At 46.7% G+C, this 22371-nt stretch overlaps 1 protein-coding gene across 2 annotated transcripts; it reads right to left on the reverse strand.

The window, feature by feature from the left end:
• Positions 1–4573: 4573 nt before the first annotated feature.
• Positions 4574–16050, reverse strand: Ppp1r3b (protein phosphatase 1 regulatory subunit 3B). Of its 2 annotated transcripts, none has more exons than XM_048456578.3 (2): positions 15806–16050; positions 4574–8751 (listed from the first exon to the last, which is right to left on the reverse strand). In XM_048456578.3, exon 2 carries the CDS (start codon positions 8721–8723, stop codon positions 7869–7871), a length of 855 nt encoding a protein of 284 aa, XP_048312535.1. In that variant the 5' UTR covers positions 8724–8751; positions 15806–16050; the 3' UTR covers positions 4574–7868. The 2 variants fall into 2 exon arrangements, with proteins under 2 accessions (XP_048312535.1, XP_048312534.1); XM_048456577.3 differs by lacking the exon at positions 15806–16050 and adding an exon at positions 15017–15175.
• Positions 16051–22371: the final 6321 nt, after the last annotated feature.

Below are 22371 nucleotides of genomic sequence, written 5' to 3' on the forward strand. Positions count from 1 at the left end.
GTCCTCCACGGTTGCTTCTGACCATGGTGTTTATCACAGCAGCAGCAAGAAAAGTCGGACAGAAGGGAATCAACTGAAAGTAGGGAGTACAGGAAGGTCAGCAGGCGGAAGGACGAATGAGAACAAAGTCTAACGGCACTCACGGATGAAGATGCCATGACAAACCTATTCATTTTTATGTCAACTTAAAATTAAAAGAGTAATTTCTTGGTGGGGGGTGGTCTTTGATATAGAATTTTTCTGTGTATCCCTGGCTATCCTGGAACTTGCTCTGTAGACCAGACTGGCCTCGAACTCAGAGGTCCACCTGCCTGTGCCTCGCAAGTGCAGGATTAAAGGTGTGCGCCACCACCTCTCAGCGATAAAGAGTTTCTAATAAGATGACATACTAATTTTATTAATGGCTAGTATCATGTCTAAAAAGGCCAAGATTTTTGACAAAGGCAACAGAGTCAGGGGCTCTGGGAAGGAGCCCGATGGAGACACCTACAACAGCAATGCACTGCAATATCCCTAAAGAAAATAGTATTTCTTTTGTTCCAAACAAGTCTCAACCAGGGGCAGATACTGCAAGATAAAGCAAACTGGCTTTGCTGATGCAGTGACTTTAGGATCTAGGAGGGACTCCTCAAGACCTTGCACTAATAAAGATCCTCCTAGCATGACAGATCACCTTCACAACTTGGTTAGTGGTCAGTACTTCCAGGAGAAGGCATTAGAAAGCAGAAAACAGAACATCCATTCCCTCACCGCATGGTTACCACCAGGAAGGAAGAGGGACCTTCAGGGCAATGACTAGAGGCTTTGGAGATGGGATCACACCTTCCTGGTCTCTCGGGTACATAAGGCCTCTTGAATTTGTCCAGGAATAAGCTAAGTATCCATAGCTGACAAAATTCTCAGCAGCATGTTGGCCTTTCTACCTGAGTCTTGGATCTGGAATACTGTAAGGCTCCAGAGTCTGTCCACAGCACTCCACTGGGAGCATTGGCATGCTCTTGAGGTTGGACACAGGAGTGTGGTAGGGTGGGGGAAGGCCACAGTAGGGAGTAAGCCCAAACCATTAATAACCCCTTTCTTTCTAAGCATGCTACTGTGAAGAGTAAATTGACTATAATTTCCAGAGGGCTTTTGGCTATCAGTACTACAATTAGGAAACAGAAAACCCAAGCAACAGAAACATACCAAAACCACAGGCTGAGCCACGGCTGTTATAATAATACCTTGCCTGCCCCATCCCCAGAAAAGCAGTATCCTGCCAGGACAGATTGCTACACACTACAGTCACAGGCAGGCTGCGTTCTCCAAAGGCAAAGAAAGAGAACAACCTCCTGACCCATCTCTTCAACAAGTCACCTCTCCTGTGTCTTCCTAGGGTCTTTCGCCAGAAATAATAAATAACCCTTTAATACAGTTCCTCATGTTGTGGTACCCCCAACCATAAAATTCTTCCATTGCTACAGCATAATTGTAATTTTGCTGCTGTTATGAACAGGACTGTAAATATCTGATACGCAGGGTATCTTATATATGACCCCCAAGGGCTTGTAACCCACAGGTTGGGAGCCGCTGTCTTTGAGCTTTATGTACACAACCAACATTGGAGATCATTACTGATATCTTGGGCCTCTAGAAAGTCTGTCCAGTCTAAGGTCCAGCCTGAGGGAGGCATATCGGTTTTTGTAGATGACTTCAACTCAAGCATGGAGCTTGCCAGATGATTCCCTTGGGACAGCCTGAGCTATACATTGAGCCTCCCTTGCTCTCCTGCTCTGAGGATGGTGACAGAGACAAGGAGGAATGGCATTTGCCCAAGGCTTTCCTGTCTTACATTACTGTGGTGGTTTGAATGAAAAAGGCCCCCAGGGAGTGGCACTGTCAGGAGGTGTGGTCTTGTTGGAGGAAGTGTGCCACTGGGGGTGGGCTTTGAGGTCTCAGAAGCCCAAGCCAGGCCCAATGTCACTCTCTCTTCCTGCTGCCTGTCAATCCGGATGTGGAATGCTTAGTCCCCTCTCCAGCAACATGTCTGCCTACACACTGCCACCGTGATGACAATATACTAAACCTCTGAACTGTAAGCCAGCCCCAATTAAATGCTTTCCTTGATAAGAGTTGCTATGGCCATGGTGTCTCTTCACAGCTGTAGAGACCCTAACTATGACAACTACAATAAAACTTTTAGGGGGAAAAAAGAAAAGTCAAGACTCTCACTCCTCTCCCATTTCCAACCTCAGTAACCACAGACCCCGTGGATGTTTCTGTCCATCAGTCACATCCTAATGTCCCAGAAGACCGTGAACACATACACATTTCCTTCTCCCTCTTATGCTTACTAGTCTGTGGTCCTAGCACAAACAGAGGAAGTCCTTGGGAGAGATGACCCTGCTCACTGCCATCCTGGGAACAGAGTGGTTCTGCCGTGAAGCCCTGCTTCCTAGCTCCAGTTTCCTCACAGTTCTGAGCAACTGACTTATTCAAGGGGATGGGTGAGAACAAAAACAAACAAGCGTGTCTTCTTCCTAATGGACCCTGAGGGGTGAGGGAATGCTATAACAGCTCTCATCTTTGTCCGTATAGACCAGGTTCTCAACCTGTGGGTTGTGTTCCCTTTTTTTGGGGGGGCGGGTGTCGCATATCAGATATTCTGTATATCAGATAGTTACATTACAATTTACAACAGTAGCGAAACTAGTGTTATGAAGTAGCAATGAAAATAATTCTAGGGTGTGGGCACCATAACATGAGGAACGGCTGTATTAAAGGGTCACAGCCGTAGGAAGGTCGAGAACCCCTGCTCTCTTTGCAGCTGTGTTCCCTGCTCTTCTTTGCAGCTCAAACAGCGATGATTTTCCTAAGTCCAATAATGTCCAAGAGTACCGTGGACCCCAGGAGTCACGGTCCTTCTCACAAGACTCCATATTAGAAGTGTCTGAAAAAATGAACATGTCGGCTAATTCTAAAATATTCAAGCCGCCAGTCTGGCTGCTAGTTCCTTTATTCTCAGTTATCTGCGTTCACTTCAGTGGGGGCCCTTGACCAGGTCCAAGAAGCCTGGCAGGTCAATGGCTGAAATTAGAGTAGAACTCCAAGCTAAGTGTGGTGGCACACACCTTGAATCACAGCACTTGGGAGGCAGAGGTGGCAGATCTTTAAATTCCACACCAGCCTGGTCTATGTAGTGAGTCTCAGGACGCCGGGGACCACATAGAGAGACTGTCTAGAAACAAAACAGAAAGCAATAGGACTCAGACTCTGGCTGACGAGGTCCTTCGGATCCACCGGAGTACTCTCGAGCACAGCACACACTGAGGTATACTGGGAAAAAGTGCCCTGCTTTGCATATGGTTGCTGAGCAGCCAGTGGCCAGGTGAGGGTTCAGAGTTGGGCATTTGCCATTCTGGGGACATTGTTTCTCTTTAACTTCCTGTTTTTTACCCCAGTCATCTTAGAGATGAGGCGACTGATTCTCAACTATGACTATAAAACTCTACTGAATTTCACATTAGCAAAAAGCAATGTGGCCTTTCTTTCCAACTCTGCACCGGCAACTGTGGGCAGTGTTTAAAACGGTTTGGGAAAGGGAGCTAGTGTGTCAGTTCACACAGCTGTGACGAATGCCCGGGAGAGCAACTGGAAAAACAGGAAAGATCTCTTCTGGGTCGTGGTCACTTTACACCACTGTCATCCATGGTCCTTTAGTGAGTCAGAACACCATGGTGGTGAAGGGGTGGGGGTCCCAAGTAGCTTATTTCAGGGTAGCCAGGAAAGGCTGCGGGGAAGGTGTGCCCAGAGGCCCCCTTTCCCTCACGAGCGATTTATCTTCTCCAACCTTTTTCAACTTCCTACCACCTCCCCAGATAGCACTACCTGCTCCGGACAAGTCTGGAAGACATTTCACATTCACGCCACCGCAGTTATAGATGGAGTCCATGGCTGTATCTGCACATTAGGTGCAGGGCTCATGGCTGCATCTGCATACTTTTTGCCCACCCTGCCGTTGCACAGCTGTGCTGCCGTGGGCTTTCCCAGGGAGGCTGCAGGCTACAGACACTTCATCCTTCCTCCTTTCTCCCCCATCCTTTCTGGAAATCTCGCTTAGGGTGCGGGTCCTGCTATCCAAAGGGAGAGGGAGGCCACGTCAGCAGACGGCTTATTTTCCTGGACACCGAGGCTGTGTGATCAAAGCAGTTCAAAGCTGTGACAGCCACACGTAGTTTACGCACGATTGTCCAAACCACACATTTGTCTGCTCTTCCTTCAAAAGCTGTGTGAGGGGAGGAAGAACCATGACCTTGGGGGACTAGGATGGGTAGAGGACAGCAGTCACCCCTGTTCCTTCTCCTGCTCTTGTCTGCGGGTGGCGAAGGCCATCACCTGCCTTCACTGCCAGACAGCCTGAAGCAATGAGCCTCTTCCCCTCTGCAAACCTTTCTGCTTCCCCAAATCCACTGAATACAACCTATACCTTAAAAAAAAAAAACCCAAGATGTGTACAGCAAGCAAAACAAAACAAAAAACCCCACTAACTGAAAATACGGTTCCCCTTCCTCAGGCGCTAAAAATAGAAGGGTGGTTTCAGGTTTGTTTGTTTTTTTTTTTCAGTATTTATTACATTTTTGTTTTTGAGACAGATACAAACAATCCATTCTCTTCCACCACACACACAAAAACAGCCATTCTTGTGATTTTTAAAGTGCATTTCCCCTCTACCATTGTGTACAAAAATATTTCTTAAAACCATGCAGAAGGTTTTGGACAAGGCACTTTAAGGCATAGGATGAGGACAAGCCATCCGCTGAATATTCACATTTAAGCAAAAGTGTCATATCATGTCATGGATAGTCTAGAAGTCCTCGTGGCCCAGGGGCTCTCTGGGAACAAGCAGCAAAACCGTGGAAACACTCCCAGCTTTGTGGGTTGAGCTGGGGGTAGCTTACAGCCTGCAGCAGGAGAAACTACTGCTCCTGACTTCCTGTCTTCCACTTCAGGACCGCTGCCAGATCGTCTCCTAGGGAAGATCCCGTTATAGAGACGATCCCATGATTTCTGGAACAACTTATCTCCAGTTTCTGCGATCATGCCAGCAGACACAGGTACGTGAAGACCTTCCTGGAGCAAACAGCCAGCTTGCATGCAGCTGACATCTCAGGGATAAAGCAACTCCAACCTTTGATTCAAATTGCTTCCGTTTCTGGAGAGCTGCAGACTTCCATTATTTCTTACTAGCTTTCACACAGCACTCAAACGCTTCTTGTAGGAAACATGGAAAACTTGTTTACCATATGGCCTTCTGTAGCCCAGTTTATTTACTGTAACCATTTTGCAAAAGCATCCCAGAGAATTTGGGGAAATAAATATGGAACAGAAATAGAGTTAGTTGCCTTCCCTTCCTGGATTATAGAGTCTGGGATGGACTCTGGGGTCAGGGTCCATTCATTGCCGTAACCAAGGGTTGCACGAAGGCAGATTTCCAGGTCAGGTTTGCCATGGGATCTTCAAGCAAGGGGCCTGTCACCCTCTGCGGTGTAGGTTTGTCTACAATGGTGAGCTAGGAGTAAAGGGTAGTCTCTCAAGGCAGCTCCGGAGGCTATCTCAGAGTCACGGGACAGACTGGGTCAGAAGGAGGAGGGTTGTACTTGAAGGCAGAAAACAGAAGAGAGAGTCTTCAGAGTCTCAGTGAGTGACAGCAATGAGGAGGGAAGTGAAGAAGAGTCTTGGCAAGCAGGTGAAGACATGTCCTCTGGGCTGAGCGCTGGGGTGCGTATCCCAGGTGTGCTGGCTAGGGGCTTTCAATCAGCGCCCCTAGCAAGAAAGCTGGGACAAATCTGGGTAAAGGGGGCGGGGGGTTTATGTCTGCTTCAGAGGGGATAAATAATGTGGAATTACCATATCTCATGTTATGACATGGAATGTCTGAACACTATTCCACACCACCGAACAGACTTCATTCTGTAGTTAGTGGGGGGCCCTTTTCTTCTGAAAATGATCTCTAGTCTGCTACTCTGGGAGTAACCATGCAGCTGGCTGCCTTACTGCACCAGGAAAAGAAAACTTAGCTCAAGATGAACCGTATGACCCATAAAGGCTCAGTTTTGCTTGCATCCAATTTAAATCTAGCAGCTCCAATCACCATAACTGGAACATTTAAAGTACATCCATGTAGCAGAGAGATGGCATGCTTACACAACATACAACCCCGACTTCAACCCGACTCACGAATGTGATGTCCCCGCAGACATCAGCATGCAACCCCAGAGTGCTACCCACAAAGCACATAGTACGGACCAGTACCAGATAGAGGGACAAGAAAATCAGACAAAATAGCACTTAAAAAGTCAAAACACTTTAAACTTCAAAAGTGGAAAAAAAAAGATAAAAAAGAAATCACACATGCTACGATCAAAAACATTTGCTACCTGCCTGATGCTAACTTAAGAAACCAGAGGGCCCAGGGTTATGTTCAGCGCCTCCCGTGCCCCCCTGAATCCATGAAGCCCTGCCCCTCTTTCCCTGTAGCCTCAGGGAAACTTTGCTTCAGCAAGAAAATTAAACAGACATTTTACCAATTTTCCAAAACAAAACAACGCCCCTAGAGTTCTACAGATATGCATGTAAAAATAGTTTCCCAACTTCCCTGTAATTTTAATTTGCCCAAGAGAAAAATCACAGGTTGTGGGGGTCCATCCAACGGTAACAGTTCCAGGAGTCTCGAAATACCACTTGATAATACACTGCAGTCCAATATGGTTCAGAAAAAAAAAATCATCTCTGACACCTTAGAGTTGACAAACATTTACAATAACATTGAAAAACTCGGTGAGGTTTTTTCTTCCCTCCCCTTTACAATACACACCATAAATAAAAGCTCCCAATCGGGTCCTTGGGTGCTTGTGAAGCACTCCAAATGTCACTGTATACTGCGGACAATTTTCTGGAGGCTTCGAGGATATCCTAAACATGCTGTTTGAAAGTCTCAGATGCAGCATTGATGTGGACGCTCCAGGAGAGGAGACCTATGATTCTCCCGTGCCCAAAGCAGCTCACACAGCAGCCTGGCAAGTGAAGGTAGAGCTGGTCATTGAGCCTTCTGGTAATTTGGGGGTGAACTGAGTGCTTAGAAAGCACCCAAAAAAGCCAAGGGGAAAAGCTAGAACTTGCAACCCGGTCACAAAGCTGACTCCAAAGGGAGATCAGTGACTTTCTAGTAACTGGTGTGTGCCCCCCTGTTGGAACATAAAGGAGGGGTCAGGAAGAGGGGAGAGGAAATGCCTATTCCAGCCACAAGGTACTTATTTGCTTTGATTATCTTGTCTGGATCACTGGCTGGGCTGTGGGGGAGAAGAAAGGAAACGTGGAGCAGGAGCTTGTACAGAACGGGACTGCCTCTGTCTCTCTTCTCAAGTTGAGGGCTATCAGGCTAGTGCGTCACAGAGCCAAGATAAAGGCCACTCGGAGGATGTGTGGAATGAAGGCAACACGAAGAAACGTAAGGCTGGGCAAGGTCCCCCGAGGTCAATAGTAAGACTGGAGAAGGCTGGAGATTGGTGGCTTCTACTGACTTCCCACATCCAGTGGTGGAGGAGAGGCCAGCTTCCTCCATTCTTCCCGCTTGGCTCCTCTCCAGACCACCCTGGCACCATCCTGTGCCTTCCTTTGTGGCCAACCTGGATGCCACAGAGGACCAGCTCACCTGCTCTCCTCTGCGCAAGGAACCAGCTGTGCCGGAAGCGTGCCGGAATTGCTGGTTTACAAAAGAGGCGAACAGGATCCTGTCTTTCCAAAGATCCTGCCCAATGGCAGTTCAGCGTCACTCTTGTCTTGCGGTCTCTACCCCATCAGGATCAGAGCCAGACGGCCCAGGGCACTCACTAGTAGTAGGGCCCTAACTTTTCATAGCCCAAGTAGCTAGGCCACTCTGGAAACAGGCCATAGGAACACCGGGGGCTTCCGAACTGGTCAAAGGATATTCCCAAATCTGGTCCGTTGTACGGCTCAACCGCTCCCTGAGGGGATCGGAGCTCAGCCCGGATGATGCTGTAGTTTTTGCCTTTGTTGCTGTCCCAGTAGGCCTGGCCGTTACACTCAAAGCACACGGCAAACTCCATCCTTTCGTAAGACTGGATTTTCTCAGGTAAGCGGATGTCAAAGGAGAACGTGTCCCTGTCTGAACCGGCGTAAGTGTCCTTCACATACCGACAAGGGAAGTCTGTGAAGCTTTTCCAGGTGTCAAATGTCATTCTGATCTTCACAACCTTCTCGAATGCCAGGTTCTGGACCTTCACGGTGCCCGCAATGGCTTTGTCCTTCAGCACGCAGTTCTCGAGGCAGACGTGGTTGGTCTGAAGTCGATTTCTGAAGTCCAAGTAGTCTGCGGAAGGCTGCGGAAAATCCAACACAAAGCTCTCGCTCTCCGCTGTCGTCAGACTCACGATGTTGTCTAGGAGCTCGGTGATGTTAAACGGAATATCTAGCGGGTCATCGAATTCCGAGAACACTTTGACCATTGTCAGGGCCAGCCCCTGATTGTCGGCAAAGGACACCCGCTTCTTCACCTTCTTCTCCTGCACCGTGGGGGCCACCATGCCGCTGCCTTCGTCCTTGCTGCCCAGCTGAATACAAGGTCGCAGGGGCTTGCTCAGCTTTGGGGAGATCTTGAAGGTAAAGCGTTCCCGGCGCAGAGAAGGGGCCATGCTGCTGTAGCTGTATTCTATGTCCACGGCCATCACGGGACTAGACGAGCAGGCTAGAAATCTGGCGAAAGGGAGAGGAGAGAAAACAGTAAAGAGGTCAGAGAGGTGTTTAAACCGTCATTCTGGCGGAGACTGACAAACAATGCTGCCTTTCAGCCGGAGTAGGAGTAGCACGCAATCCCCTGTGGTCTCACAGGACACAGGTTTCAGGGAAGGTGGGGAGGGGGAGCAGGCAGATAGAGAAGCTAAGATGAAAACCAACAAAGAGAAGAGCGCGGAACTCAATAGTTTCAAGGCTGATTCATGAGTTTTTCTGCTAGGATATGTTGGGCCCTCCTGTACGCTAATATACCACAGAAGGAAATAAAAAGGGCATTAAGAATGATGGTTTTCTATTGTTTGCAGAATTACTCATTTATCTGACTGAAAGAATCCCCCCATATACTTGTGGAGTATATGCCCCACAAGGAGCTGATCTGATTATTGTGTTTGGTAAACACTGAAGTCTATTTGTTATTTGACAAGTAAAAATTGTCTCTGTTTCAAAGTTGAAGAAATGACTCAGCAAGTAGAGGTGTTTGCCACCAAGCCTCATAGCGTCACTTCAATCCCTGGGACCCACAGAGGATGGAGGGAACCATTCCCACAATTGTCCTTTGACTTTTACACACGTGACATGGCTGACACACTTAACATGCATTTCCTCATATATTTGGGAGGTGAGTATATTTAAAATCTACTCTCAGAAATTTTCAAATCTACATTGTTATTGACTCTTGTAGCCACCATTCTATTACATATTCAATGTCTTGCCTTTTTAGAGTCTACTTGACTATGTGCATTTGTCTTTCTGTGATTGGCTTATTGCACTTAGCACAGTGCCCTCAAGGCTCAATCTCCACGGTTCTACAGTGACACCATTTCTTTTTTGTCTCTATGAACAGCACTCCACTGTGCATACATAGGGCATGTTCTTTGTCCATTCACCCACTGAGAGACACTTAGCTAGGTTTCATATCTTCGTGTTGTGCGGTGTTACATGAATATGGGACTATGGAAGTCACCTCAGTGTATTGATTTCCTGTCCTTTGAATAACCACCCTGTAGCAGGATTACTGGGTCACATAGTCATTTAATTTTCTGAGAAAACACCACAGTACTTTTGTAGTGGTTGCATTCATTTGCATTTCTACAACTTTCATCATTTTAACAGGTATAAGGTATGAGCTCCTCATGGCTTTAATAGCAAATCCTGGCTTAATAGTACAAAGGAACCATATTTTTTTAAAATATTTATTTATTTGTTTATTATGTATACAGTATTCTGTCTGCAGATCAGAAGAGGACACCAGGCTTCATTACAGATGGTTGTGAGCCACCATGTGGTTGCTGGGAATTGAACTCAGGACCTTTGGAAGAGCAGGCAATGCTCTTAACCGCTGAGCCATCTCTCCAGCCCCAAGGAATCGTATTTTTAAGACAAATATTGACTCAGTGTTTACCATGCATCAGATATTATGCTGTTAAATACTGGGATCCAATGCTGAGAATGGACATAGAATTATTTTCACTGAACTTATGGGGAGGTTTTTATGTTCTAGTCATCTTTCTTTAGAAAAAGCCTGAGCAGTTTATTCCTCTATAGTTTGACATACAAGGAGATATTTTCTTTTCAGGTAGGTGAGAACAGTCGCCATAAGAATTAGAAGCAGCTGGACGGTGGTGGTGTGGTGGTGCATGCCTTTAAGTTCCAGACTTGGGAGGCAGAGGCAGGTGGATCTCTCAGTTGGAGGACAGCCTGGTCTACAGAGTTCCAGGATAGCCAGGGATACACAGAGAAACTCTATATCAAAAAAATAAAAAGCAAATGTAATCACATTAAATTTAACATTTTAGTTAAAGCCGTGAAAGAAATGGAAAAGTGGCTCTCACAGCCATGCAAACTATCCAGCTGTAAAAGTAATTTAAGAAAGTCAAAAGGAAGTTGAATGTGATGGTGTAACCTTGTAACCTCAGCTACTAAGAAGGCTGGCTGAGGGAGGCTACAGGTTCAATAATGGCCTGGGCTAAATAGTGAAATTTTGTCTATAATTAGCTAAAATTCAAAAATACAGAAATTTTATATTGGAAATATCTGTTTCACCTATTGGATTAAGAAAGAACTGGAAAAGACTTTGGGGTGGGGGTGGGGTTCAAGACAGGGTTTCTCTGTGTAGTTTTGGAGCCTGTCCTGGAATGCACTCTGTAGACCAACCAGGTTGGCCTTGAACTCAAGAGATCCACCTGCCTCTACCTGCCGAGTGCTGGGATTAAAGGCATGGGCCCCTGTGCCTAGCTAAAATTTTATTATGCATTGCTAATGTGAAAAGGAGACAAACCTGTGCACAAATAGCAGATCGAGAGAAAATATTATGTACGCAGAGATATAGTATACAGCCATTGGTTGTTTCCCATGGTCTCAGCTCTTTGCAGTCAATTGTGTTTCAAAAGTACTAAAATAAAAATTCAGTCAGTAAGTAATTATTTAAATTGTGCACCATTCATTCTAAGCTATTGGAGACCATCCCACCTGGAGGAGACCTGCTTCTTCCTTGGAAGCCAATTGTCCCTTAGCCGATATAGCCAAGATACATTTGCCACCCACCCTTTAGGGACTTAGAGTCATCTCGGGTACCAGACAGTTGCAGGATGACAATGTCGTTCAAGGAGCCTTTCTTTTCCTTAATAATGACCCCAAAGTAGAAGAGCAGCAATGTAAATGAGGTCCTTGGTCATGTAAGATGGAAAGACAGATGTGTTGAACAGGGCTGCGGGGAGTGTAGAAAATGCAGACACCCAGAGCTGCCTGGGAACCTGTTACGCACCGCCTGTAGCCAGCAGGGGCCATTTTATGGTTAAAAATGTCAGACTAGGTATGTGACATATTTCCTTAAAGTTGTTTCCTGCTTTGTGTTTCCTTATATCGTCTCAAACAATACTGCGTCTGTAATCAGAAAAAAAAAAAAAGACCAGAGCTTTAAGAAGACATTCAAAACCACCCTGACTCCTCACTAGAGCCGCACACCCTTTTCCCGTTCTTATGATAGCAGGTTTATGATAATGGCCTGAGCTAAAGAAGTGAGTAAGGAAACTTGGACTGAAACCTCAAATCTGAGACGGCAGGTTCCAAACATCTGCCTTCTTCTGGCTAAAGTGAAGGGATTAGGCGGGTAAAGGTGTAATGGCTTGCACACAGGCTACCATGGCTGTCCGAAAAATGGCATCTTTTGACAAGCCGCTCATCTCTTGGCAAGTGCTGGAGGACCGAGCATTTGACTCAATAAATACTCGTCCTTTCAACTTCTGAAGCTGGCTAACCCAATGTATAGTGGAAAAAAAAAAAAAAAGTCGGTGCTGGCCTATGCTTTTGGTCCCAGCACTTGGGAGGTAGAGGCAGGCAGGTAGAGTTTGAAGCCAGCCTGGTCTACAGAGCTAGTTCCAGGACAGGCAGAGCTACAGAGAGAGAAAGAAAAGGGTGGGAGGAGTAAGAGAAAGAGAGGGAGAGAGGGAGTGAGGGAGAGAGAGAGAACAAAGACATATCAGGTTCCCTCTTTATTTTATTTTTTTTAATATATATAGTTACATTGGTTTTGTGGGTGCAAGAAGCCTGGTTACCCTGTTTTGCCTCTGAATCTGGGCACTTTCCCAAGTGGCCATGGCTAAGGGCTTCTTGCACCCACAAACCAAGGCCTCACTACTTCCCATCTTGTGAAGGAAGTCCTCCAGGGAAAAGTTTCAGAGCAAATTTGCTGGGTCTGTTCTCACATCCCTGCCCAAGATTGTTCCTGGAAAGCGAAATTGTGACTGAACTGGCTTTACAAGTGAGCCGGCTAACTTTATTGTACAAGACTTACTACTTAACAAATTGAGTATAAGTTCTCCCCTGGCCCATTATGAAAATTTGTTAGAGACAGTCCTTCTGGTTCAACTTTAGCGTAGGTATTTTGTCTACCGTTTAAATACGCATGAAAACTGAACACCAGGCGCATAACAGCACGGCTCCACATTCCAGTGCCTCCCCACAGCCCACCCTTGAGAAGCTGGGTGTGCGTGGGGGAGTCGGAGGAGTTCCTTCTCTGCTAGGCACTTCCTCCTGGTCTGAGTCAGCAGCACAAGGCCAAGTGTCCCCTCTTCAGTTCCTGCAAACTCTAGGAGCGGCCTCAGTCATGCTTTCCTGAAAGCCTTTGAAGCAGCCTGTTGGAAAATGGCGGGAAATTGTCCTGCTGCTGTGCAGGCAGATGCTGAAGCACAGAGAAAGCTGAAGATTCCCCTCCCTGGAGATCCCGGGTTCTAGTCCTGCGGGTTCAAGAGTGGAGCTGACGCTGTTGGTGAAGTTATACTGTTGGACCCCAGGATGTAAATGTGCCATGGGACTCCCTTTAGTACCAAACTGTAAGAACACGAAGAACTGAGGTTGGAGAGACATTTCTAACCAGAGCCAAGGCTAAGAAGAATAGCCAAGTAGCATTTTCAAGAATAAAATGTGCTTTCTTTGCAAGACTCTTCCATGAAAGGCGAACGTGAGGTTATAATGGGCCAGGAGTTACCACTGGGACTCCTGCCCTGTGAAATTGCATAAGCAGGCCTGGCTTAGAAACCCTTCGTTTTTTTTTGTTTTTTTTTTTTTTTCTGGGTGTCACCACCACTACAGCTTAAGGACGTTTACCCTTGTGGCCTCTATCAAGGGTATGATGTGACTGACGGTCGTCCTCACAGAACATTCCAGCTTTAATGAACCTGACTCTCGTCCAAGAATCGGTGTACCAAAGTGCTTGTTTGAATTTAGCTTTCCTGACATTCTGCCCAGGATGCCACGACAGACTGTGACAGTGATAACTGGACACTTAAAAGTACTCCCAGCCACTGAGACAGTCGGGCAGTGGTTAAGTTCCCTAAGGCAGGCACCTGGACAGGTGCCTCAGGAAACACATCCACACCCACACAAGCTTGGAGGTACCTCAGCCATCTATCCCCACCCTTCCCCCACTCCTCTCTCCACCCCCCCTCCAACTACTCCAGTCTTTTCCTCTACTGAGGAAACAAGCAGAAACAGAGAACATGGGTGTTCATTTGAGCCGGTAGAGAGTGACATAGGATCTGGGATAGTAGTTGCAGGACAGGATCCTGTGAGTAGGAGCCGTTTCCCAAGGACAGTCAAGCACTTTAACGTGGATGCCTCAGAGGTTGACCGCTGACCAGGGCCTGGGCCCTGTTTGGGACCCTTGTAGAAATACCTTCCCCGTTCTCGGAAAATAATGGGGTCTCTCAAGATACTGGGCAGCCTTAGAAGTCCAGTGATAGTTCTTTTTATTATCGTTGACCAGCCTGAACAGAAAATAACCCCATGACCTTCCTAGTTGCAGGCATTTGAGCTACTGCATTTTGGGTTGGCATTCTTTCAGCACCCCTTCCTCTCTGACATGAAAACCAGACTAATAATAACCCACCAGCAACACTACATTACATAAATATCCGCAGCCAGGTTCTACGTGGACACCACGGTCTACTCCTTCCCTCTCCAGCAATCCTCTGTTCTCTCTGCAAATGTTTAGCTGGTACTTTTACATGTAAAAAGTTGACATAGCCTCCCCTTTGTGCAAAGACCCTAATTATTACAGTCTTAACGTGTACGTCGCAATCTTTGGAGATGTTTGTGAACAGAACTGAGTAACGAGGGTTCAGATAATTCGAGACATCCCTCACCACCTAATAACGTCCAAAGGCACCGTGGGGCGCGGGCCTAAGAAAGCCCCCGCCCAGCTGAGCTTTAATAAACAATCTCCCTGGTCTTGAGGTTTCTCTTCTGAGATCCCTTCCAGTCCTGACCTCCTGGGTAGCTAACAGGGCTCTGAAGGTTCTCTTTCCACTAACTTTCCCCTACATGGCCCCAGTCTACTTCTGTGGTCCTTCAGCTGTTTCCACTTTCTCCCTGGCTCCTGGACATCTTTGCCGAATGAACCATTTCCTTTCCTGCCTAGGCTGAAGAAACCCTTTTTTTCTCCTGGACCCTCGTGCAGCGACAGGGCCCACTCACGTCGTCTTTTTTTTTTTTTTTTTTTTTCTCTCTCTCTCTCTCCTTTAAGCTTTTTCTTCTCTGTTTCGCTCTGGGCCTGCCATCCACTGTTCTGAAACTACGGTTCTGTTCACAGTTTTTTTTCTCTGGATTTAAAAAGTTGTCTGCCAACAGGTCCCTGGGTGCAGGTCAGCGAGTCACCAGTCACTCTCCGACGGTGATGTGCCTGCACCCCGCCCCCAAAGCTCCCCGCGTCGCCTGGGTCTGCACCTACCTCTCCCGCGGCGCCGCAGCCCGGGACCCTGCTCGCTGGCCTCATGGGAGTGCCTGAGAGAGGTGGCAGGGGTGACTGTTGCCCCTGAACTACGTGAGCGTCGGAGTGTCCCGGAGGTAGGGCCTGGGCTTAGTTCCCGGAGACGACCAAGGAGGAGGAGCCCAAGTTATCACCCCAGGGCGGGACCTGGCGATGGGACAGCCCAGGCTGGAGCAGCGCCTCGCGAGCACCCCTGCGCGTTCTCGGGTGGAGCTCACCCTAAGTCTGTCGCCCTAGGAGACCCAAGACTACCCAAGGTGTGCCCTTGTTCGTGTGTAGCAAAGGTTGACCTGAACCAAAGTAGGGACAAGTCCACACAACTTGGAGTCAGGGCTTGGACACAGTTTTCTCATACTTATCTCATAACGGGAAACTGAGGCCCCGCCGACTTGTATTTGGACTCCAGATTCCGCCGCAAAAACCTGAAATTACTCTCCAGAAGTGTCAAATCTCAGGTTGGAAATGTGCCGTGTTGGGACTTGCCACATCCTTTGTTTAGGACAATTTCCCTGGCCACGTTCCGCGGGGCTAACCCCACACGGGGATCTCAGGGGACCCCTCTAGGCTCCATCCCAGCTCGGGTCCACCACGTGGAAGCGACAAGCTACCCGAGCTCAGTTAGGGTGTCCTAGCACCTGCGTGTAAGTGGGACGACAAATGGCAGGGAACAGAGGGGTGCTCCCCCGCGCGCCCCTCACCGCAGATTTCCTGGCCCTGCACCTTGAGTTCGAGGCTTGGGGAGGTACGTACCGGGTACAGCTCTTGAGTACCGAAGGCAGATCCTCCAACCCACGCCACCATCTGCGCCGCCGGGTGACAGTGACAGCGACCACGACGGCAAAAGTGGGGCAGGGACTCAGCTCGGTCCGTGCCACAGCAGCCCGCTCACCTGCTCCCCGGATTGCAGCACTCTGGACTCCAGCTCCCGCAGGCGGAGGCACACTTTAACTTTCTAGCCACCTTTCCCTACGAAGGGTGCCATCCTAGCCCTTCCCCCCTCCTCAATCAGGAATACCGGACGCAGCCAATGAGCACTCCCAAGACGGACCAATAGCCACTCTTGGGACACTCCGCCACGTGATCTGCAGCCGTGCGGTGAGTGACAGGGCTGGATTCCAGGATCTGGGAAGGGGGGGACGGCGGGTCACAGTTTCATCAGGAGCCGGGGGACCCAAGCCAAGGGGCGGAAGCGATTTCCTACAGTGGAACGTCCAGCTGTAGAAACTGACTGAGGAGCGTGGGCTGCGTGTAAAGTTTCCCCTTGCTACCAAAGTTCTAACCGGTTCTGTCCCAGGTGTTGAAGGCATTGTTGTCCTTCCATTGGCCCCGCCTTCGCCTTAGAAGGACAATAGCCCCAGGGTTCACAGATGGTTGTGACCTTCCCAGAGTGCCCGGGCAGCTAGAGTTCTACAGTCCCTCCACAACCCATATCCGATTTTATTGGCATCTTTTGCAATAGCGTCCCTAAGCACTCTCTGAATCTTGCTTTGTGGCCATTGCTCCAGCCTAAGCTTTTCCGTAGCTGTGGTGTTGGGCAGAACACCACTTGCAAACTCAGAGTTCTGCTTACATGATTGAGGATTAGAAAAGTTTACATATTTAGAAGAATGCCTGGTTTGGATTTGTTTTAGCAACTGTCTGCCGATTCATAGACTCTGTATAGTTTCTGGTGCCCTTGGGGCTCAGTGACTTTAGGGACACTTCGGGAGGTGACTTTAGGAACCGATGACACCTCCCCTGAGAAATCTACCGACCTGAGCTGCCGCTTGAGGGAAGTTCCTCATGGTTCTCTACCTTTAATGACTAGTATAATTTGGGAAGTTGCTAATTGATACAGGATTGCCAACTTTAAAAAGTACTAAAGCAACACTTTAAAACAAACAAATTCTACCATTTTTTTTAAAGGCATCCCCCCTTTCTGTTTTGAAACAGCTTTTATTATGTAGCTCAAACTGGTCTCCAACTTAAGGCTGTAGTCAAGGCTAGCCATAAACTCATGGTCCTTCTGGGATTATAGGCTTGTGGCACCATTACCAACTTTTGTTTCGTTTTATTTTTGTTCTCTAGTGTAGCCATGGCTGGCCTAGAACTCACCCTGTAGACCAGGCTGGCCTTGAACTCAGTGAAAAGAGAAGAGGGGGGGCATGGCACACGGCTCAACACGGGACTCAACTTGGACCGACTGAGGTCTGGAGGGAGAACATAGCCAGGGGCAAGGACATCTGGGAGAGTCCAGAATGAACCTGAGCCAGGACGCGTGAGGAGAAAGAGGAGTAGAGAGAAGGGAATTGAAGCCACTGACCAAGAGACGGACCAGGAGGGCAAAGCATAGACCAAAAGGGACTGGTAAACAAAATGTCTGGATTATATAGGGAAGGGAAGCCTAGTCCCTGGGCTGGAGAAGTTTAGGGTAGGGGGCAGAGTATGCCAGCTATACCCTTAACAGGTAGGGACTGACCTGGTGACCAGGTCAGTTTTGAGATGTTAAATAGGTACCTTAGGTTGGCATTTATCCTGGGTTTGAGACCTTATACTCAGAGACCTGCCTGCCTCTGCCTCTTGAGTTCTGGAATTAAAGGCATGTGCCACCACTCCCAAATTCCATGACTTTTTAAAAGTATTCCAACCGCAAGAACAACAGCATGCAAGGTCATTATGTCCATTAACTCACATTGGGCGCATTTAGACTTATAGAAATTCATAGTTTAATATGGTTTGGGGGGCTCTACACTTAGGGAAATAGGAACATCTTTCAATATAAGTAGGTATCTAAAACTAAAACACTTATGGGTTACAATAGTCTGATATAAGACTAAGGCTGTAATGAGGAACCTCCCCAGCCCAAGCCTCAGGGCCCACTTTCTTCTTTTCTGATGGGCAAATGTGATACAGGACCACCTGTGAATCTGCTATTGCCAACTCTAAATCCATTTTCATTAGCTGGAAGTCAAAGGTGAGTTAAGCCAAGGGCTGGCTACGATTCCAAATGTAGCGAGCGTGCTGATGGAGTGAGCAAATCCCAGAAGTATTGCAAAATGCATGCGGCAAAGGGTGATAGGACCCTAGCTGGGAAGGAGCTGGGACAAACAAATATCATTTTATAGCACGCGGGCTGGGAAGCATCTTTCTTACACAGATCTAGGAAACCGTGGGTAATAATTTCCCCTTTGGTTCAGATGACTATTTAAAAATCAGGAGCGCGGGCTAAACTTAGCTGTGGGGCACCACAGGCTTGGTCGGTAAGAGTGTGGCGTCTGTGGGCTGGAAAAGAGCAGTCTTTTTCTATAGCTAGATGAGAGCTAACTGGGAAGCAGTACCTAGAGGACCTTTGGGCAAATAGTGGCCCAGAGCCTGAGAGCGTGCCTGGTCCTTAGGCAGGATCACGCCCTTTCTTTCATTGTATAACAATGAAGAGAGGAAATGAACATAGAAAATTTCAACCCCTTAACCAAGGCACACCGAGTTCCTTCTTATAAAATCTGGCATTGGATTGGCCTAAGTTTCACTTATTAAAAGTCATCCCCCCCCCCAGGAAAATAACCCAAAGGACATAGCAGTGGCTAAGGATAGAACTGACTGTCTTCCACAGCTTTTCCCTGAGGCTGTCAGCAGAAGCACTGTCTTCTTGTCAATGCCCTGGGAAGCTGGCTGCTCCAGTCCTTATTCATCCAACAGAACACTGAGTAGCTGCCATGCAAACCTTCTCCACGACATGCTTGCAAACTGAATTCCAGTACACGTCAAAAAAATCATTCGCCATGATCAAATTCACCCCATTCAAAGATTCGGGCATGATTAGACATTTGCAAATCAATAAATGCAATTCATTGCCGAATGGACTCAAGGGCCAGCATCCACTGACCATCTCAAGAGACAAAGAAAAAGCTTTTAACCAAATCCAAACATACCTGATGCTAAAAGTCTTGCAGAAACTAGAAATAGAGAGGATATGATAAAGGCTGTTGATGGCAGGACTGTCGCCAACCAAATGGAAAAAAATTCAAATCGTTTTCACAGAAATCAGAAATGAGGCAGGTGTGTCCACTTTCTCCATTCCTATTCACTCCGTTCCTATTCAATGTAGCACTTATGATCCCAGCAGAGCAGTATGACAAGAGAAGGAAATAACAATGCACACAAGAAAGGAAACAGTCTAACTATCCCCATTAAGCGAGACCATTCAGGCTCCACCTGAAAACTCCTACAAAGCTAAACACAGCCAGCAAAGTAGTAGGGCACAAAAATAAAACTTAAGAGAACAAGCAGCATTTCTCTATACCAACAACCAACACGTTAGAAAAAATAAATCAAACAAATAATCCCACTCACAGTTACATCAAAAGAAAAGAAATAAAAGCTCCTCATAATAAACCTACTTAAGGAAGCAAAGGCTTTACAATAAAAACCTTAAATTGCTGAAGAAAATACAAGACGAAAACTCCTCTCATACTCATGGATTGGGAAAATAAATATGGAAATAGTTATCCAGCCAAAAGTCTTCTATATAGTCAATGTAATTCTCATCAAAATGCCAGTGTCATCTTTACAGAAACTGAAACAAACGAACAAAATCCTAAAATTCATTTGGAAGCACAGATCCCAGATAGCGAAAGCAATCTGAGCGGGGAAAGACAAATGCTTTTCTTTCACTCATTTGTAGATCTTAGATTTTTATATATGGCCATAAATCAGGTGTCTATACTTGGCATGAAAGTAAAATTGAAGTTGTATATGGAAACAAATAGGATTGCAAGAGATGGGAGGGGGAGGAAGAAGAGGAAGGGGTAAGAGGAGGATGTGTTCAAAGTACTCTAAATATTTACAGGAACGTGGCCTTGAGAAACAACACTGCACAGTGAATATAGGCCAATTACAAAATTTTTTTAACACAATTTTATTCTCAAGAAGAGCGTAAGCTAATAAATGGCGTTGCCCAGTAAATGCATATATGGTGAGTCTCTGTGTTTGTGATGTTGTTTTACTTTTCCTGGGGAGATAGGAACAAATGTGGAGTTACTCCAAAGAGAGCACCAGTGACAGACAAAAGAAAGGATGCTCTCTTAGTTCAGCTTAGTGAACCAAGGAGTTTGTGGCTTACTCCCGCGAACATAAATGATAAACACAGCTGCAGTCCACCCAACATGGGTCATGACCTCATGGAAGGTGTGTAGATAAAATCCCACCCTTGGATAGCTGATGTGTGATTCCCCTCTGTATGATGTTAATACCATGGGTTAATAAAGAAACTGCTTTGGGACTATAGCAGAGCTCTAGGGGAACAGAGCTAGGTGGGGAAAACTAAACTGAATGCTGGAAAAAAGGAGACGGAGTCTGAGAGAAGCCATGGAGCCACTGAAGATAGATGCTGTGAACTTTACCCAGTAAGCCACAGCCTTGTGGCAATATGCAGATTAATGGAGATGGGTTAAATTAATATGTAAGAGTTAGCCAATAAGAAGCTAGAGCTAACGGGCCAAGCAGTGATTTAATTAATATGGTTTCTGTGAGATTATCTCAGGGCTAAGCTGATGGGAACTAACTAACGACCTCCCTCCTACAGCTAGCCTTCCACTTCTTAAATGCATGCAAGACCATGTGCAGGGAGGAGAGGAGGGCAGCATGAGAGAGTAATGGTTAGACTCTCCTCAACTCCCAGCCTCTTTCTACTAGGAAGTATTGACGGTCCCATTATCATTAGTTATCATTAGCGAAGACCTGGTTATCTCTGTATGTTCTGCTTATGCTGTGACTTAGGGCCATGGTTATTCTGTGGATTGGCAGGGCAGTCTCTCTTGCAAGATGGAGCTGGAGATGGCGGTGCCATGACCAGAGGGATCAGCTGTTCTCTAACATGAGAGACAAGAGGTCTCCTCAGGATATGTGTGTCAACAAGGGTGATGAAGAATAGCAAGTTGGAAGATGACTTTTTCCTGAGCATTGGCCACTTAGCAGATTAAATTATGATTGAAGAACGCAAGGCAGGACTTGGCAAAGATAAAGAATCCTAAAATCTGTTGTAGAATTGCCTTTCTGCCAGTTAAAATTAGGTCCTGTAGGTCTTACCTCTCATTGGAGATGCTTCTTATTCCAGTGAAGGGTGTTTGGTGCAGAGACTTACAACTTGTCAAAATGCGCAGAAAAGGTCTCTGGAATTCTCAGCCCAAACAGGACAACTATATCACCACCTCCCTTGGGGAACAGGACAATGTCAGAAGAGAGGACGGAAAGATGTAAGAGTCGAAAGTCAGGGAAGATGGCTGTAAAATAGTTTCCTCTTCTTCCTCTTCTCGTCTTCCTCCTCCTTTGATTTTAAAGGCAGGTTTTCTCTGTGTAACTCTGGCTGTTCTGGAACTTACCCTGTAGACCAGGCCAAGCTCAAACTGATATCTGACTGCCTTGTCTCCTGAGTGCTAGGATTTAAGGTGTACATCACCACACCTGGGTGAAATTGTGTCCTCTTGATAGGAAGGAGCCTTTGCACTCAGGATCTCACCGCATCCGTAGTTTACCTCAAGGGTGTGGCCCCTGCCCCAGCAGACGACTCTATACTGTACGTGTGGGCAGCACTTATTGGACTCAGTGGTTATTAGAAAAAATGGAGGATATGAAATTGGAAGGGGGACTAGGATACCTGGGGTAAAGTTTTGGGGAATGGAGATAGATATGATCAAAATATGTTTCATCTATGTATGACATTTTCTAAGAATAGAGAAGTAAAATAAAAATTTAAAGAACAAGTCATTTTCTGGTTCCCATGTAAAACCATACTTTTATTCATTTGTTAGAATTGACTTCCTGCTCATTCAGAAATTTTGAAAAGATAATGTTAGTGTTTTATCACTTGGATGCTTTTCAACTTTTTTTTTTAAATAATCCCATCTAAGAGCTGGAAGAGAAACCTTTAAAAATATTCTAATATTATTCCTCTCCAAATGAAGGTTATTGAAGAAATTAATCTGAATCAGAATAAAGGGAACGTCATTCTGTTTGGTCAGAATGGAAAATGAGAAAGGCTGTTTCCCAGCCCCCACATTAATTTATAGCTAGTCAGTGGTGTTGCTTGCACCTGTCAGAGCTGCAGGTGTGTTCTGGGTGCCTTGTGTTACCTGGGGGCCCTTTCCTCACTCACGTTCCACTGACATTGGCTTGCAAGGGCGTGATTTACAGAGACAGAAGGATGAGGACAGATAGAGCCACCTACAAGCTGACGACTTGTTCAGACCTTGAGTAACAGACAGATCAAAGGTCCCAGAGGCAGTCTGACCTTTTCCCTCACTCTCGAGGCTTTTGAGTTCCTGGGTAAAGCTGGTCGGGGG

This window comes from Myodes glareolus, chromosome 23 (assembly GCF_982192425.1).
Source record: "Myodes glareolus chromosome 23, mMyoGla1.1, whole genome shotgun sequence".
In the NCBI taxonomy this organism is placed as follows: Eukaryota; Metazoa; Chordata; class Mammalia; order Rodentia; family Cricetidae; genus Myodes; species Myodes glareolus.